This window comes from Physeter macrocephalus, chromosome 16 (assembly GCF_002837175.3).
Source record: "Physeter macrocephalus isolate SW-GA chromosome 16, ASM283717v5, whole genome shotgun sequence".
Taxonomy (NCBI): domain Eukaryota; kingdom Metazoa; phylum Chordata; class Mammalia; order Artiodactyla; family Physeteridae; genus Physeter; species Physeter macrocephalus.
In genome coordinates, this window is record NC_041229.1 from 59,386,587 (window position 1) to 59,405,756 (window position 19,170).

At 55.3% G+C, this 19,170-nt stretch overlaps 1 protein-coding gene across 3 annotated transcripts in view; it reads right to left on the bottom strand.

Annotated features, from left to right (window-relative positions):
- PDE2A (phosphodiesterase 2A) overlaps window positions 1-19,170 on the bottom strand; it is a 65,965-nt gene that overhangs the window by 14,488 nt on the left and 32,307 nt on the right. For 2 of the 3 annotated variants that reach the window (XM_028501553.1, XM_007110643.2), the window contains 5 exons: window positions 17,454-17,543; window positions 14,017-14,105; window positions 6,649-6,758; window positions 5,831-5,886; window positions 468-527 (listed from right to left, as the gene is read on the bottom strand). In XM_028501553.1, the coding sequence (XP_028357354.1) occupies window positions 468-527; window positions 5,831-5,886; window positions 6,649-6,758; window positions 14,017-14,105; window positions 17,454-17,543 (405 nt within the window). Of the gene's footprint in view, window positions 1-467; window positions 528-617; window positions 655-5,830; window positions 5,887-6,648; window positions 6,759-14,016; window positions 14,106-17,453; window positions 17,544-19,170 lie in introns of those variants that run through there. The other variant, XM_028501554.2, reaches the window with a different exon arrangement.

Consider the following 19,170-nt stretch of genomic DNA (forward strand, 5'->3'; position numbering starts at 1 on the left):
CCTGCGGACTCCCACTGCCCCCAGAGCGCCCCTCGGTCCATGATCAGATAAGTACAGGGTCTGTCTCCACGCCTAGCCCCCAGACTCGAACAAGGCAGAACAGGGTCAGATTTCTCTGTCTCTAGCACCCACGGGGAGTCGTAAGTTCTTGTTAAAGTCACAAAAGCATAAAATCTCCAGGAAGAGCCTCAATATCATTATGTAGATAGTCCTTCCTAAGTATTAACAAAATATTTGACTCCCCTTATTTCACCAGTACCTTCAGTAGGTCGGTGCTATCCTTATCCTCATTCTCAGATGTGAAACTGAGGCTCAGAGAGGTTAAGTGACTTGCTCCAGGTCACACAGCCCAAAGGTAGTGGACTGGAACCCAGGTCTGTCCATCTCCCGGGCCAGATCATCTTCCCATCAGTTGTGATGAGGGCCTTCAGCAGCCCTCATCCTACCCCGGCCCTACCCCCACTCACATGCTTCTCCACGGCTTGCAGGCTCCACTCCTCACTGTCACTCAGCTGACCACAGTGCACCTGGAGGGGAGTGACAAGGGGACCAGCTGTGACCTACCTCCCCTAGCCTCTTGTCTCTACCAGAGTGCCCTCCCCATGCCCGGCACACACCTGTCCCCACCAACACATACACACTCCAGTCTGCGGGCCTCAATGATAAGCCCATCCTCTGACCAAGCAGGTGGCTTCAGGAAAATCCCCTCTTCCAGGAAGCCTTCGAGGGCTAATCCAAAGAAGTGGAACTTTTCTGATCTCTGCCTTTTCAGCTACTGTTCCATCTACAAGCACAATCCAGGTGTATAGTGAGGGAAACGGGGTGACCTTGGACCCCTCTCCATCTCTCAGACTATGGAGCCCTTCAGGCCCTGATTATGGATTCAGTGGTATTAGCCTCAGCCTCCCAGCTCCATCCTTTCTGAGTTGAGATTTGAGCTGCCCCTAAGTCTGGGGTAGGGGAAGAGGTCCACTATTTATGATGCATCTGCTGTGAGTAAAGAACTTGGGAGGATGAATGAAGGAATGAATGAATGGAGTGATAAGGTACTTTGCCTTGCATGTGATTCTCACCAACAAGTAAGGCAAGCTTCCACCTTGCAGATGAACCAAGGCCCAGAAAGTTTGAGTGACCTGCCCAAGGTCACAGAGCAGAAAGTGGCAGAGTTGGGACAGCACCACCCACTCCCTCCTCTTCCCTGCCCAGACCTTCCCTTCTCCAGATCCATTCTCACCATCACACCCATCATCCTGTCCCTCTCCAACTTCCCTGTGTCAGTCACCTGGAATCCCCTCAGCCCATCTTTCATGCTCTGTGAAGTCCCTTCTCCCAGCCCTGCTTGGGTGCTTGGTGAGGAAAATGAAGGGGGGAGCACTGCAGGCCCTGTCAGCGAGCCTCCCCACCTGCGTCACCAGCTTCCTGGGCACCTACTCAGAGCTGCTCACCACCTGCAGGGCTCACCACAGTGCTTGCACTGGGGTCCCCTCCTTCATCCTCCCTCCCCACTCAGCAGCCCCTGCCCGCCTCTGCTCTAAGTCCCCTGCCAGGAGCAGATGGAGAGGAGGAGACCAGCAGGTGCTCAGGAAGCTCACAGTCTGGCTGGGGTGGGATGGAGTGGTGGATGTGATGAAGGGGGTGCAGAACTTCATACCTGAGGAAGAAGGAGAGGGCAGATTGAGTGGGTGGGAACTTATAGGCTGTGGGAGCTCAGAGTGGGAGGGCACCTGGGGGCCTTCCAGAACTGGGAAGACAAGCAGAGCCCGGAGGGGACATTGCAGGCGGGAGGCTGTCCTGTCAGTGCTGGGTAGTAGGTGGTATGGGGAGATGAGGACCCGGGCAGTGGTGCGGTCCATGGTGCCACAGGGCGGGTGCAGGTCTAAGGAATTGGACTTTAGCTTGATTGTACTGGGGATTCACAGCAGACTTTAGCATCTGTGGACCATGGTCTACAAAGTAGGGGGAGTTGGGGGGAGCAAGACTGGAGGCAGGAAGACCTGGAAGAGGGCTGGGCCGCCAAGGGTGGTTTGAAGGTTAAGCTCTGGATGAAGCTCCATCTATGACTCCTATAAGACAGGTTGTTGAAAGGCTCTGGGAGCATGGTTCATTTGCATATGGTTTACAGAAACATGTGGGCATTTTACTGTTAGTAGATGCGGGAGGACATCCTTGTTCTTTCCACCTGGACTCATCTCTCAGGAAAAGGGAAAGTTGGGACCTCTCTAGCTAGGGCTGTGGGCTTCCTGGGCTGGCAAAATAGCCTGGTCCCAGTACAGAGCTGGGAGACTGAATGAGAGCCTCAGAGGGCTGGAGGGAAGGAAGGAATCATGGAGTCCTCCTCCACCCACTGGACCTACCCCTCCCTGCACACACTCCTGGGCTGCCTCAGCCCATCCCTACCCAGCATGAGCACAAACACACTACACACTTCATGGAGACCTTTAGCACCCCCCAAAACACACACACACACACACACACACACACACACACACACTCATACATTCACTGTCCCATAGAGATACTCAGGCATGTGCGCACCTGCACACACAGACACACACACAGTGCAGTCACAGACTCAGTGCAGTCACAGACTCGAAGACATCCACACACCCACACTCACAGTGACTGCCATCCACATGTGCACATTCATACCTGTACGCAGGATACTTGAGTTCACATACCCGAGAGCCATGCACACGCTTCTGCCTGCACCCCCAACCGATATGCAAACACAATCAACAGCACACACACGGCTCCCTTCTCACCAACAGAACATACTCTTGCTAACCAGGGGGCGGGTCTGGGGCCCAGTGGGAGCACTCAAGAGTGGGCACTGGGGCTGCAGAGAAGGTTGAAAGCCCAGCACGGCTCCCACCCGCTCAGCCTCACCAAGTTCACCGTGGCTAATGGACACCACACCCCCATGTAAGGATCTGGTGTGCTGGCACAGCTCGGGGGAAGAGTGGGTGCAAATCACACATCAAATGCCGGAGACCAAGGGCTGCCCGCTCCTCAGAGGGACTTATTATCCCATAATTGAAGAACAGAGCCAAAGACTCTTTCCACACGAAGAATCTGCAATTAAGGCACCTCGACCTGCGAGCTGCAGAGTCCCAGAGCTCAGCCAGGCAGCCCTGCACAGGACGGCATATTCCTCAGAGAGCCCTCCGCTGACCTCATCTCTATCAGGCCCCAACAGTCCTTGCAGGGCCCGCTGGTTTCCTTGCTAGCACTTGCAGTCATGACTTGCAGTCATTTGCAATTCTCACTGGTTTAATGTCCAGCATGCCCACCCCTCCAGACTGTATGGTCTGTGAAAGCAAGGCCCGTCTGGTCTGTCTCGGTCATTGCTGCTGTGTTTGAAGCACCAGTGCACAGTGCCTGGCGGTGCTCGAGAAATATGCTTTCAATTGATGGCTGGGTGAGTGGATGGATGGAAGGATGATGAATACAAGAGCAGAGACCCAGAGAGGGGAATGGGGCTTGTTGAGGAAGGAGCTGGTGAGTCAGCCCTCTCAAGAGATCTGTCCTGCGGCACCCCATTTCCCCTCTAGACCCTCAGTCCTCAGGATCTGGCAACAGCTGGGAGTCTGGGGCTGCCTATGCTGCCTCTCAGAGGATGTGAGATCCTGTGGCCCCAGGAGCATAGGGGTGGAGCAGCAGGACGGGATCCATCAGATGTGTATGCATCGGGGAGGGGGTGTCCCGCAGAAGAACATTTCTACTTGAGTAGGAAGGCTCAGGCTTGGAGGAGAGGCAGATGGCAAACAATCCAAATACCTTGCAAGAGCTCTTCACTGCCCAGGGTATTTGAGAAGGCGAGGGGACAGTAATCGGGAACTTCTCTTGGCAGCCAAAGCCACAGGTAGCATCTTGCTCACCAGCATGCACCCCCCTTCTCAGCCTTGCCGGGATCACACTCTTCCCCCAGCACTCCACCACCCTGCCTCTGCTCATGCTGGGCCCTCTGCTGAGAATATCCGTCTCCTTCTTCTCTGCCTGTTCACCCCCTACCTGTGTCCCAAAGTCCCACTCAAATGCTGTCTGCACTGTGAGGCACCCCCTGGTGCTCCAGCCTCTGCCACTAGAGCTCCTGCTGGTAGCATTCTTTCATTTGGCCAGTGGTGGTCTGAAGGTGACCCTGCCTTCCCCCAGACTGAGCTTCTAGAAGGCAGAAATTGGTCTGACTCCTCTCTCTGCCCCAGCACCTGTCCTGGGACAGGGCCCAGAGCAGAGTTTTGCTAGGGTGGGGTAAGTTCAACTGATCTGACTCATCCCCTGACCAACACACACACGCCTTTCCTACCCCCAGGAGAAGGCTGAAGCCTGGACTCCCGGCCAGACCCGAGCCACGGTGACAACCATCCTCCTGCCCACAAGACAACCTTCCAAGCATCTTCCCATTGCAGGAGTTGCTTCCTTACTGACCCAGCCCTCGCAGCCCCAGCACAGGAAGTCCTTCTAGGAAGCTGGCACCCCCAGACCCCTTTCCGTCAACAGAGGTGGGCGACCAAGTCACTGCCTCGCACGGCGCACCTCTGCACAGTGCTCCTGGTCCTGGCCCTCCTCCAAGCCACCAGCTCTGGTACAGATTGGGACCAAAGGAGGGAGCAAAGCTGCTCTGAGAACGCGGTGCCAACAGCAGATCCGTTCCCTTCAGGGAACAGAAGCTGGGGGTGCGGGAGCAGCTTTCAGGAGAAACCAAGGGGGCTGCATCCCCCTCAATCAGGCAGATGGGGAGCCGAGGAGACCAAGCCAAGTAAGTATCCCTTCCTTCCTCTCCTCTCCCCGCGGCCGCCCCCCACGCCCACCGCCCTCCCGCGCCAGCAGCTGGGGAAAGGTCAGGCGCCTCGGAAAACTTTAATTCCGTTTTCATGAGGTCGGGAGGAGTCCCCCCACTCCGCGGGGGCACCGAGACCGGCTCATTTATCAATCTGCTCCCCTGCTTGGGGTGGTGGCCGCCTCCGCGGAAGTCGATCCCCAGTGAGGGCGATTTGGGGGCGCTAACCCTCCGGTTCTTAGGACTGGACAAAGATTTTGAGCGCCCACTTCCACACGGGAGGAGAGACTGGAAGAACCTCAGAACCCGGACTCCGCAAAGCTCCGCCAACCCCACGGGGGAGCCCAAAGATGGGAGCTCCTCGAGGGAGCAGCAGGGGGGCGCCCTGGCCCGGATTGCCCACCCAACTCCTCCCGCTTAGGGTTCCCCCCTTCCAGCTGAGGCCCCTGCCCCTCTGTCACCCACCCCAGGAAGCCCGCCCCGTTGCCTGGCGTCTGTCCCAGCCTTGGACATACGTCTGGCTGGGGCTGGATGCCTTCCCAGGAGCCCTGCCCCGTGGGCCTTCTCTCCTCAAGCCGCCTAGCTCCAGCCACCCCAATCTCTGACTGACTTTCCCATACTGTCTCTGTCGGTGTCATATCTGCCCATCCCTCCTCAGCGCCTCTCAGTCCTTTCCCACCTCGCTGCATTCGTGCCCTCTTGGGACACTGCCCCCAACCCATCCTGGAGGATGCCAAAGAGGAAGTAGGGTCAGGGCCGTGTCAAGGGCTCCGTGCTGGTAAGAGTCCAGATGGGGCTTGTACATCCTTCCGCAAGTTGCTGACTGGGCCCGTGGCTTCATTCTGCCCATTCAAGGTGGGGCAGAGGGCTCCTCCCAGGCTCCTCCCAGAACCCCATTTTCCCCAGCTCCAGCCCAGCATGCTACTCTCAACACACACACACACACACACACACACACACACACACACACCCCAGTGGGGCTCCATCCAGTGCTCTCTCCCTTGCTCCCTCCCCTGCTCTCCTCTCCCCCATCCTACCCACAACTGCTCTTACCAAGATGACTGCTGCCACAGCCCCGGCCTCCTTGTCCACCAGCGGTATGACCAGCACTGAGGGGGAGAGGGCAATGAGGTGGTCCTGCGGGGCCAGTGAGGCTCAGAGATACTGAGCCAGGACCCAGGGAGGGAGACAAAGACACAGACAGACAGAGGCCAGGACAGAGACACAGAGAGACCCAGAGACCCGGAGAGACAGAGAGATGGGTCTTGAGGCAGTGAAAACAATGACCACAGCAACGACCCCTGCATAGAAGGAAACCCCCTCACTTGACAACTTTCTCGTGATCCTCCCAGCAACCCTGGGATGGAGGGAGGCAGGTAAGGCTGAGCACCCCTATTTTACAGATTGGGAAACTGAGGTCCAGAAAGGGGAAGTGACTTGCCCAAGATCACACAGCAAGTCAGGTCTCCTGACTCCCAGTCTTGTGCACTTTCCACATCGAGACAGAGGACAGAGACCTAGAGAGACTGAGACACGAGGCAGAGAGACATGGCGGACAGGGGGCATGGAGAGGAAGAGAAAGAAAAACAGACAGTGACAGAGAGAGCATGACAGCTACAGCCCATCTAACAACCAGCACAAGCAACACCCCATCAAGGTAGGTTCTGTTGTTCCCACTTTACAGATCAGGAAATTGAGGCTCAGAGAGGTTAGTAGCACAACAGAGAGAGAATTAGATGGCAGGTTTGCTAGAGACACAGAGCAAGAGAAAGAAGGAGACGGAGAGATGCAGACAGGGATAGAAGACAGATATGCTCTGGGGAGCAGGGGCCACAGTCCCTCCCTGCCCCTGCCCAGCTCCCAGCCCTTACCTTGGGTGTCAGGAGCCAGTGGAGCCACCAGCCTGGCCAAGGGCTTCCCAGGCATGTCCGAGGGGCCCAGTCCATTGCAGTCCAGCCGCTTCCGGGAGATCACAGCCTCTCTGAAAAGAGGATATGATTCTACCTCTCAGTCTCTGGATCAAAGAGGAACAGGCCCCAGCCTGGGGACACACAGTGGGCTGCACCCTGCACAAATATCTGAGAGGATCTGGACAAGTTGACCCACTGCAGGGTGGATATGAGGAGGGCAAAAATAAAAGAGTCTCGGACCCTGACTCTCCCCTGCCCATGTAGAGGAGCAGGCAGCTACAGTCTGGCCTCTGGTGCCTCCTGCTGGTAGATATGGGAAAGGCACCTTCAGGATCCCTCACAAATCCCCCAGAGCAAGTAAAGCCAAGGCTCAGAGCTAGGCTGTCTGGGTTAAATCCTGCCACAGCTACTACTTGATCTTGGGCAAGTGACCTAACCTCTCTGAGCCCCCCCAGGGAGAACTAGGGTGAAGAGAGTAGAATCCTAAACATCAGCATCCTCAGAAAATCATTTTGGAGCAACTTTTGGTGGTAAGCACAGGAAGGCGACTCCAGGAGTTTATTGGGCAATGCACGTCCAAGCAACTTACACAGACGAACTCAGAATTCGCAGTGATCCTATGGATTAAATATTACCATCATTTCCATTTTTCAGGTGGAGAAACTAGGGTGCTGAGTGGTTAAGTAACCTGTCCAAGGTCCCACAGCTAGTAAGTGGTAGAGCCAGGATTTGAACCCAGGCATTTGGCACCAGAGCCCATACTCCTAACCAGTACACTTGAGTCTTCCTAAAGACCTGAGGGGGTTGAGCCTCCAACAGGGACTGGCGTGAATGTTGAGGAGGCAAAGGGCATAGGTGTGATAGGGGGGCGGGGGGAGGTGGGAACTGAGACAGGGGAGGCTGCAGTAGGAAGGAGAATGAGTTTCTCTCTGCCCTCACCACATATCCCCCCCCCCCACTCCCACCCCATCCCTGCCTCTGGCTCTTCCTGCTTAATTAAGCGCCTGATTTTTCACCAAATGTCACTCCCTAATGATTAATTGTCCTGGGTTCTTCATCTCTCATGCTGCCTCCACTTAATTGTGTTTGTAGGAACTGCCTGGCCTGGAGAGAAGAGAAGCTTGAGGGCCTAGGCCTCTGGTGTGTGCATGTGGGGTCACTCAAGGGAGCCCAGCAAAGGTCAGATGAGGAAAAGAGAGGGGGCAGCCTGCAAGTCACCAGATCAGGAGGTCACAGCAGCTAGAGAAATTGAGGATCAAAGAGGTTGAACGCCTCAGTCAAGGTCACGCAACATTCTGAACACAGCCAGTTCACTCCTGGCTCCTTGGTTCAGAATCTACAATAACCAGTGGTGTCTCCCACCTTCCAGCCTTCACACCTAAACCTTTAGGCTCCTGGAGGGCTGGGCTCCAGTTCTGAGCTGTCCAACTGTGCCAATCACCCTAGGAAGGAATAGGGAGCTAGGGTGGCAGGAGGCAACGGCAGCCACGTTTCCTGGTGACTAAGCTGATAACGGCTGGGGCTTCGTGGAGGCCGGGGGCTGGTCTTATTGACCTTCAGCCAAACCCCTTCTAGTGGACCCCACCCAGTCACTTGGCCCTGGACAATCTGGTTACTGGGCAGCCACAAGGTGGCGCTGGTCCCTGCGCTGCTGGTCAGTAAGCGCCGCAGCTTCATCTCACTAACCCCAGACCGTGGGCTGCCTTGGCCTCTCCCCTCCTCCTCCCGGGACCCTGATGAAGGAATTGCCTTCAGCCTTTCTTCTCTTCTGCACAGAACTCCTCTGTGCTCATGGCCTCATGACTCTCCAGCCCACCCCCACCCCCCGTCTCTTAAGCTCTAGACCCCAGATACCCAAAGGCCTCCTGGAGGCCTGCCCTGGGTGTCCCTGAAGTTGCCAGAGGCCCCAAGTCCCGACTGGAAATTATCGTCTCCACCACTTCCCCCGAAGTAGCACAACCATCCACCGGTCCTCTGCGGCTTGTCCACAAACTGTCCTAGCTGCCTCCCTCTTCTCACTTCCCCCATCCAATGGGTGAGTCACCTCCCATGCATCTCTCATAACTGTCCCCTGCTCTCCATTCCCAAGCCACTGCCCAAACAGAGATACCTCTCCCCTGAACCTGCAGCAGCCTCTCCCCTCACCACCTGCCTCCTGTCGGGTCCCTTAAATCCATCCCCCCAACCAGAGCCAGGGCAAGCGTTCTCAACTAAAATACTTAGGGGAACATTCTACTTAAAGTCTTTCCACAGAGTGGTTATTTATTCCAGAGTCCTTCTGGATCAGGTTCCTTACTGAGGACTAAGAAGAGGAGTAGTGGTGTCGTGCGGGGAATGATGTACAGACCCACGCTTGAGTGCAGGGACAAGGGCTCTGAGAAAGGAATGAAGAGTGGGCCTCAGCCTACTCAGGTGCAGGACAGAAGTGGGGACAGAGAAGGCTTCCTGGAGGAGGAGATGCCTGAGTTGAGTCCTAGAGGACAAGCAGAGCAGACAGGAAAGGATGTGCAGGCAGAGGGAACTGCATGGGCAAAGGCTCGGAGGAAAGAAAGAATGTGTGTCTGCTGGATGGTCCAACAGCAAGGAGGCTGCTGTGGCCAGACAACAGGGAGCAAGGCTGGAGAGAGCCAGGGCCCTGAGGAGCTGGGCTTGATCCTGAGGACAGTGGGAGCCCGGAGAGGGACTTGAGCAGGAAAAGGTGAAGGTCAGTTTCAATTTCAGGCTGATCGTGCTGGCTGCTGAGTAAAACTCTCACTGGAGAGGGAGAATCTGAGAGACAGAAACCGGGTCTCAGTGAGGGCCCCGTAGTCTCAGCGGTCCCTGGACAGCAGAGGAGAGGCTGGGCTGGGGCAGGTCAACCTTGACTGGGTCTGATCTTCCACCAAGCACTGGGGCCTCCAAGGATCCTCCATCCTCAGGAGTCCCCACACCTTGGCACCAGGCCATGCTCACCTCAACCCACCCCTATATGAGCCCTTTTCCTCTGCCTCACCCTTCCCAGAACTGCTGTCCGCCTGGAGGTTTCAAAGATATCGGAAGGGGGAGGGGACTCTGAGGCTGTGTCTCCCCCACCCAATTGGGGCTGGGGGCTTCATCTACTGCTCACATCCCCTATGACTTCTACCCAGCCCAGAGCCCCTGCTCTGCCTCCTCTCCCCTCCTGACGGCCCCCTCCCCTGCCAGGCTGATGTTGGGTGGTGAACCTTGATGCTGGGGTTGGCCCAGCCAAAGCCCAGGGCCCACTCTCCAGATTGAAGGCTAGTGACTCAGCCCTGGGTGCCTGGGTGGTCGTGGGCTGCCCCAGTGAAGATAAAGACAGATGGGCACAAAGTGGGAAGAGGAACAGGTGTGGATTTTATGACAGTTCCGTCCCTTTAACAACTATTTGCTTAGTGGAGAGTAGAGTCAATGGCCTGGAAAGAGTACCAGGTCCTCTTCCACTCCTCTGAACCTCTTCTTAGGTGAGGCCCCCTCCCCTTGACTGAGCCGCCCCCCTCTCCGGGGGCCTCAACCTCTCTCTCTCACTCTCACGCTTTCATCTCTCTTGGAGACAAATTATGATTCAGGCCAGGACCCCAGACCCTCCTCTCTCTCTCCCTCTCCCTCTCCCAGAATGTGAGACTCCAGAGATGGGAAAAGACTGTTGTCTGTGTCCCTTGAGATAAATCAGAGGGACAGACAGATTCTGCAGTGATTGGGGACCAGGTCAGCTCTGAGGAAGAAATATCTTGAGGTTGGGCCCTGGGCCCCCCAAATGGTAGCAGAGGGAGACAAACAGCTGGGGCCGGTGTGGGCGGTATCTCCGTTGCAGCCTGAAAGGCCCCAGATTTCATTGCACTCAGCAGCAAATAATCAGAGGCTTTAAGATGGCAGGAGACACAATGAGAAGAGGAAGGCGGCAGGGCTGGGGACTGAAATAGGCTGGGAGATTGGGGCAGCAACAAGAGTGAGGCGAAGGCTTCCAGGAAGCCTCTCACCCAGGCAGCCCTCCAGGATTCTCTCCCTCCAGCCCTGAAGCCCCCTTGCAGCCCTCAGGGTTTATAGTGGGACCATCCCTCAGACATCACAGTGTCCCATCTTTTCACCACACAGAAGCATAGACTGAGGCCCAGAGAGAGTGCATGAGATTGTGATTGCAGCCATGTTGTCCCAGCTCCCAGCCCAGGGTTCTTCTCGTGGACAGACCCATCCCTGAGGGAGGCTACCAAGACCCAGACACCTTTTCTGAAAACTGGATCCTCCTTAGTGCCGGGGATCTACGGAGCAGGCCTCCTAGCGGCCCTCTGGCTGGGCCGTAGCAGAGAAGGGAAATGGGCTGGTAGAGAAGGAAAAGGTACAGGGAAGGACTTTGCAGGGGAGGAAAGAACACGAGCCCGGCACAAGGAGTCAGGGAATCTAAAACACACTGGGGGGTGAAACGGCATCCGTGAGCCCACGGAAGGGTACGGGGCAGTGGCAGGAGAGGCTGGGTAGCTGATGGGGCCTCCTCACTCCCCCTTGGCCCATCTCCACCCTGCCTCCCCACACCACCCACCACCCTGGGCCCTTATCTGTCTTTATGATCCACCTCCACTTCACACCTGCTGCTGTTTGCCAGCCCTGCCGGCCCTCCAGGGCTTCCTGGAGGAGTGCCCCCTCCACTGGGCATGGCCAGAGCTCAGGCTCCACCTCAGCCTGGGGCTGGTGCCTGGTCTCCTGATGGGGCCAGAGCCACAGAGGTCACCGTTGGAAGGACCCTAGTAGGGAAGTAATTTTCTCAAGGTCACCCAATGAGTACATGTGTTGGGACTTGGGGGTGGAGGGCAGTCAGCAATCATTAAGCTCCTACTGTGTGCTGGCATGGGGCTAAGCCCTGGGCAGCTATGATCTCATTAACCTAATAGACAGGGCCCACTGTTAGCTCCATTCTGTAGATAAGAGAACAGGTTTGGAAGGGGATACAGTGGGGCAGGGATGGGGCCGGGCTAGAATCCAGGCCTGTCTAACTGCCATTCAAGTGCTCTTGCCTCTTCCACAAACCTCAGTCTCAGTCTGAGCCGAGGAGGTGGGCTCACCACCAGACACACGGTGGGTGTGTGGGTGGGCAGAGCACAGATTTCAGAAGAGAGGACTGGCCTGAACCTTCACCCCCAATGCCTGCTGGTGGGATGCCCCACTGCCTCACCCCTCTTGCCTCCTCACCTGCCTCACCTCCTCGGCCTCCTGGGATTTCTGAGCCCCATCTCCCAGCATGCCTCCCCATTTCCACTCAACTCTGCGCTAATTGCATTGGAACATTCACTTTTAATTGCTTTTTTTTTTTTTTTTTTTTGTACCTTTTCCAAAGGCTTTACTGAATCCGAGGTGGCTGGGGGCGGGGATACTGAAAGGGCTGCTGATGCAGAGGATCTGAGCCCCCTCAAAGATGCCTGGACCGCAGGCGCCACTCCCCCGCCAACCTCCATCCCATCCCCAGCTCACAGTAGAAAGCCTACGGGGAGCATCACAGGCTCAGGAGCAGAGCAAACCCTGAAGGATGCTCACCTCTTGCCTTCTGAGCCCACGATCCTGCATCCCTCTCCCAAAAGAGCCTTCCCAGGCTGCTTTGAGGAAACTTCCTGGATCGGGCAAACTCATATTAAGCAAAGTTCTTGAGGATTAGGGGCTAATTAGGGAAGGCTCAGAAGGGACATTATAGCATTCTTTCTCCTTAGGATTCTAAAGACCTCCCAGCCCTATCCTGCTGTCTTATAGATGGGACACTAGAGGCCAGAGAGGGGCATGACTGGCTTGGTTCACACTGTCCTCAAGGGGAGGAGTTGTCAGGAGATGCTGAAGGGGACAGTGTCACCCACCACCCACCCCATGAGGGAATCGAATGGGAGAACAGGAGGTGGGAAGGCTCAGAGCTGTTGGAGGGGAGCCAGCCCCTTCCATGGGGAAGCGCCAGAGGAGAGAATAGCATCAAGGAATCCAGGGTTCCGAGTGCCAGGAGGGGCCTCAGGACCACCAGCATCCCCAGCATCAGGACCTCTGGCATTCTTTCCATGGCCTCTGTGAAAGGTGAGTATCTTGCCAACCTCAGCTACTATCTGAAAAAGCCACATCCCTGACTGCTTGGCCTGTTGGAGTGGAGTGCTGCCTTCTGGTAACACCCCCGCTGGTGTCCACTCAGCCCTCAGCTCCTGACCCTGTGCTCTCTGGGCCCACAATGGCCCTGCGGTGCTTAGAAGGCAGTGCCCACGTCCTGCATGGCCTGCCCTCCTCTGGACCAGCACCCCTGCCCGTCAACACTTTCTCATTGGACAAGCTCCACTTCCCTTCACTGTCCCCTAGACAGCCAGGAGCCAGGAGACCGTGTCCCAGACCTGGCTCTGCCTCACACCAGGTATGTGGCATTGGACACGTCTCACGATGTTTGCCCATCTGGAAAATAGGGAGGCTGAATTCAGTAAGCTCAGAGGTATCAAGGGACCATAGGGTGCTGAGCCCATGTTCCTAAAGTCTGTGATTCCAATATTCTATCATAACGAAAATAAAAACATACATTTAGCATTCATTATGGATACAGTTTTAAGTGCATTACATGTGTTAAACTCATTTAATCATCCCAAGAATCCTCCCATAATAGTACTATGAGGTAAGTACTATGATTATTGCCATTTTAGTATCTTTTTTTTTTTTTTTTTTTTTTTTTTTTTGTGGTACGTGGGCCTCTCAGCGGCCATGGCTCACGGGCCCAGCCGCTCCGCGGCATGTGGGATCTTCCCGGACCGGGGCACGAACCCGTGTCCCCTGCATCGGCAGGCTGACTCTCAACCACTGCACCACCAGGGAAGCCCGATTATTGCCATTTTACAAGCAAGAAAATCAGGACACAGGGAGGCTGAGTACCTTGCCCTATGTAGTAAATGGGAGCTGGGATTTGAACCCAAGCGGTTGGGCTCCAGAACCCACAGAGGGACGCTGCTTCTGATCTCCCTATTCTCAGAGTTGACACCATGCGGGTCCAGCATTCTGTGATCCCGAATTCTATGATTCTGTGAGAACCTGCCAGGCAGTTCTGCAGCCTGCTGGGGTTCTAACTGATAAACTGTAGCCCCGATCTTCTAAGACTTGCTCTGAGGAGGCTACAGCGATTTAGAACAGCTCTCCAGGAGAAAGCCTACCACTTGGCACTTTCCCTGTGCCATCCACTCCCCCAGCACAACACAAGAGAAGACAGTGGACCCGGCCACTGGAACCCCACCTGGCAGGGAGGCTGAGGTCAAGGTCAGATGGGGAGGGTCAGACCAGACCTTGTGGTCACCCTTGACTGTGTGAGAGGGCAATGGGTGGAGAACAGCTCACCGCACTTTCCCCTCCTGGGGCAGCTCATGGCGGGGCTCCTCACACACCAGTCGGGATTCCCCATCCAGCAGGTAGGTGTAGACAGTCTCCTAGGACAGAAGGCACTCATGAGATCCTGAGGAGAAGCCCTCCCAGCTGCCCAGTCCCAGCCTGACACGGGTCTGGATGACAAGGTCACAGGCACCTGTTTGTCTGTCTTTACTGCCCAGGTGATCCCAAGTGCAGTCAGGGTAGGAAGGCTCCCTTATGACCTTAGCACCTCACTCTCTCCTCTTGGAGGGGTTCTGGGCAGGCAGTGACCCATCACCCTGCTGGCTTTCCTTACCTATCACCCCACATCCAAGGCACTGGGGAGAGTCTGAAGGGCTGAAGGTACACACAAATCCCCCCAACCCCACAGCCCTGAGATATCTCCCTGCCAAGTCTCTAGCCTCAGCAAACAATAACTGAGTGTCCACTCAGGGCCGTACTGCAGGAGAGGCTCAGAACACCCTGGAAGCTTCCCTCCTACCTCAGATACACAAACAACTATATAAGAAATCACAAACTGTGACCCAAGCCAGGAGGACTTCCTGGAGGGAGTGACTTTAAAGTTGTAACTGGAGTGGGAATTAGACACATTCAGGGAGTGGGTGAGGCACAGAAGAATGGCTTCTGGGCCGAGTAATAAGTATGTAAGTGTAAAGGGCCCAAAGCATTGACAGACCTGATGGTGGGGGCAGGGGGCACCAGAGGTGGGCTTGGGGTCAGCCCAGTGTTGAGCTGGAAGGGAGCTGGGGGAGGGTGTTAGGGGTAGGGGCTGCTGCTGGGGAGGGAGGGGCTGGTGAGCCCTGTGAGACAGGAGCTGATTTGTATTTTGGAATGATCACTCCCCAGAGTGAGATCAAAGCTCTGGTCGAAGAATGCCAAGTCTGCAGCTTGTCAATCCGCCCTCTCCAAGGGCCCAGAGAAGTCCTGCCTTCAGTTCCAGACCATGTCCTGGCAGAAGCACTTGCTCTCACTGACCCACAGGAGAAAATCCACATTCCCTCCAAGCAGGACTGGCTACACTTAGGTACCCACAACCAACACAACCTCCAGAGCATCTCCACTGCCCGCATTGCAGGTGATGAGGGAGACCCAGAGGCTCAGCAGAGCCTACATCCCATCAAGGGGGCACCCTTGTGCCCAGCTAAGTATCCTGAGAGGCGTTGTCTTCTCAGTGGGAGAATGGAGGGCTCTCCTCTCTGTATCAGGGAGGGCTTCTGGAGGAGGTGACATTGGAGCTAAATGTTAAAGGCCCACCCTCAGTAAGTGTGGACTCCTTCTCAGCAGAAGCAGTTGCCTTTCACCACTGTGACAGTCCACAATCCGGTCAGACACTCTTGTTGCCTTTGGCTGTCCCCAGCCAGCCCCTCACTCTCTCCCAACCCCCAGGAGATATCCCAGTCTCGCTTCAAGAGAATCTGAGCCAAGCTGAGTGGTGGCATGGGTAGGAAATGATAGGGCCTGAGGAGAGTGAGAAGGGCAGACACAGGAAGACCTGGAGCCCCTCTGTCCTCCTGGGTGAGGGTCTAGTCGAGGAACTCAGGGATGAAGAAATCAGTGGGAAGGAAGCCACCCATGCCTCATCTGTCTCCAGCCTCCTTCTTTAAGCAGCCTGGGAGGGGCCTGAAGGATTTGGCCCCCCAAAGAGGTTAAGACACTACCCAGCACCCAGGGTCACACAGGGAGTCCTGCCCTGGCAGAGAGAGCAGTTGGCAATCTGAGGGTGGGGAGGCAGGGAGGAGCTTCCCACTCCCTCCCTCCCAGCCCTCTGGGTTAAAATTAGCTGAGTTTATTGCAGAGAAGGAGGGAACCATTTCAGACACATCAGCACCATCTGCATTTGCGGCTGCCTGCCACAATGGGTGCTGATGAGGGAGCCAGGTGCCAGCAACTCCCCTCCCTGGCGGGGGGTGGGGGGTGTAGGGAGACTCCTCCCCCATCCCCTCACCCCTCCCTAGGGGTAGAGCAGACCTCCCATTTTTGGAGGGCTGAGCCCTTCCATGCAATCAAGGCAGCAGGGCTCTGCAAAGTCAGGGCTTCCCTAGCTCATACAGGTCTCCGGGGTGGGCCGAGGCAGACACTTCCCACTGTCCCAGGAATCTAGTCACCTGGACCAGAGCTGTCTTCCCAACCCCCAGCTTTGGGGATACGATTAATCCAGTACAGGGCGTCTATGCTGGCACAACCACCAGGCATCCTGCCTGTGAAGACCAGGCCAGTCACATCCTCCTCCCCACTCCCAGCGCAGCCTCGCAGACACTGACCTGCCATCCTCCCCACCTCCTCTTTTCCAGATGTTTCTCCACCCCAGGCCAGATGTTGCCTCAGTCCCATCTCCGGGAGGATTTATTTTGGGAGCCAACATACTACCCACTTCCTACCAATTTCACAGTCAATAAAGCTCACTCATTAGTCCTCCTTCTGGGCTCTGAACTTCCAGGAGGTTTTGAAAAGGCAGAGCTGAGGAAAGGGGATGGGGGTGCTTAGGTGCCAAGCCCCATTTGTTCCTGTCATGCTGTGTGACCTTGGGGGAAGTGCCCTCCCTCTCTGGGCCTTGGGTGGTTCATCCATTCAGCAGATTCAGACACAATGGGCTCTGCTGATGGCTGATGTCTAGAGTAAGGGAGGGGACATTCTAGGCTATAGGGACTCAGTTTAGGCATCTCCTCCTCTATTAAGTCTTCCATGCGACTTAGGGTAAGTCAGAGCCTCCCTCCCTGGACTGACAGTCCGTGCTTCCCTCTATCTGGCACAACTGAGACACTTCTGCTTTGGGTCTTGAGGGCCAGTTTATCCATCCTACTGCCTAAGGGATGGACAGTGGCCACTGGAGCCAGGTTGGGGAATGGCCTGGGGCAGTTGAAGAGGGTCACAGTCTCCCCCAATCTGCAACCTCATCTATGGTGTTGGGATGGGTCAGAGAGAAGCTTAAAGGTTTCTAGAAGACACCTTGTCCAGCCTCCTGACTCCAGACAGGACACTTTAATTTGGCACAGATCCATTCATCTAGGCTGAGCCCCATTTCAGCACCTCCCATACTTGTCATCAGGGAAGTTCTTCTGCATGTCTACTTTCAATCCTTCCTGATGTACATATTCCAAAGCCCACCTGACTCCACTATGTCCTAGCTATTATCCTAGGTGAATCCATTCCATTATCTGAGACATGATCTTTCCAATTAAGCTCTAAAGCCCTTTTTGTCCCAGGCATTCCAGGATTCCTATATAAGTTCATTTTGGGGGCTTAGCTTCAGTCCTCCTCCTCCAGGAAGCCCTCTCAGAACACTCACCCAAACCCTTCACGGGGGGAGGGGAGGACGTGCTTCTTCTTTCCTCCTCAACCCTGTAGGTACAGCAAGGAGCTGGGCAAAGGTTTAGGGGGGCAGGGGAAGCATGGGACAAGGCACCTACCACTCTTGGGAGCACAGCTGACAGGGCCGCTTTGACAGCCCATTGCAAGCCTGCAATGTCGATGACGGAGCCCAGGCTCAGCAAAGCATCCTGAAAGAGAGGAAAGGGCAGTGAGGGCCTTTTCCAGGCAGGCCAGGGCAACCCCCCTACCCAGGCGGCTAGGAACACAAACTCCCAGCTTAAACCAGAGCCCAAGGCTCTCAGACACTTGAATCCCAGGATCTTAGGATCTCAGAATCCAACCAGTCTTAAGGCCCTAGAATGTCCAAGTCCCCTCATCTTACAGATAGGGAGACTGGGGCTCAGAGAAGGGCCAGGGACTTAGCAAAGAATTCACAGTGAGTCAAGAGGTCAAGTCTAGACTAGACCCCAGGTCTCTTGTCCTTCAGACAAGGACAACTCAGGAAAGCAGGGAAAGTACAAGCTTCCACATTAATACAAAGCAAAACAAGCAAACAAAAAATCCCACATTTGAATCCTAGCTCCACTATGTATTAGCAGTGTGCATCTTGGTCAAGTCATTGAGCCTCAGTCTTCTATCTGTAAATTGGGGGCAACTGAGGCTATCTCCCCCTACAGGCTAATGTGAAGATAAAATGAAACTGAGTCCTAGAAGTGCCTCACAGTGTGCCCACACACATAGGTGCTCAGCTAAACATTTGCTGAATCTGGGTCCCACTCAGTTTCCTGAGGAGGGAGGTGGTTCACACAGTCTCGTTTGTCAGCCTACTGAGGGGCTGGGAGTAGCAAGAATCCAAGGGGTGCATGAGCCCACAAGATGCGAGAAACACAGGCCAGCCCCTGGCAAGACAGAAGGGGAAGGAGAGATCAGCCTTGACTGCCTCACAGCCTTCCCGTCCCAGGAACAGTCCTCGTCCTTGGAGAGCCGGAACAGAGACAAGAAAGGTCCCTGCTTCTCGCTCTATTAACTTGGCCAGAACCATGGGGATCAAAGAGAAAGGTAATGGAACAGAGGATCCAGGGCCAAGGCAGAATTGTGACTCACACCATCCACTCAGCTATGCCTTCCCCACTAGCTCCTGGAAGTTCTTTCTGATGTCTTTCTTGTGGATGGCTGAGTTCATAAAGCAAAGCGATTAACTGTAGGATGCAGGACACATGGCGTGGCCCCATTCTTGTGAAAGTGATATGAGATTGAGGGTCTTAGTGGACCACAGGCTCAGCATGAGCCCGTAGTGTAAATGTGGCTGGTAATATATTAAAATGCTGAAACTGCAGGCCGTATTAATAAAGATCCATTAACCTAAATAGAGAAGAGAGTTCCTCTACGTCCAGGGGCTGATTCAATCATCCCCAGTGCACTGTGTCCCAGGTAAGGACAAGATGAGACTCATTCAGAGGAGGTGACCCATGTAAGGAGGGAACTGGAAATCAAGTCCTGCATGTCACTAAACTTGGAGAGTCTAGGGGTGCCTAGCCTGCAGCAGAGCAGAACCCAGGGGTCTCAGTATTTGACTCCAATATCTCAGGCTTTCCTGGGCAGGGGGACTGGACTCTGTGGTCCTGGAGACAGCCTGGAGACCCATAGGATTTCACAGGAGGCTGGGGTTCTAACTGATAAACTGTAGCGCCGATCTTCTAAGACTTGCTCTGAGGAGGCTACAGCGATTTAGAACAGCTCTCCAGGAGAAAGCCTACCACTTGGCGCTTTCCCTGTACCATCCACTCCCCCAACACAACACAAGAGAAGACAGTG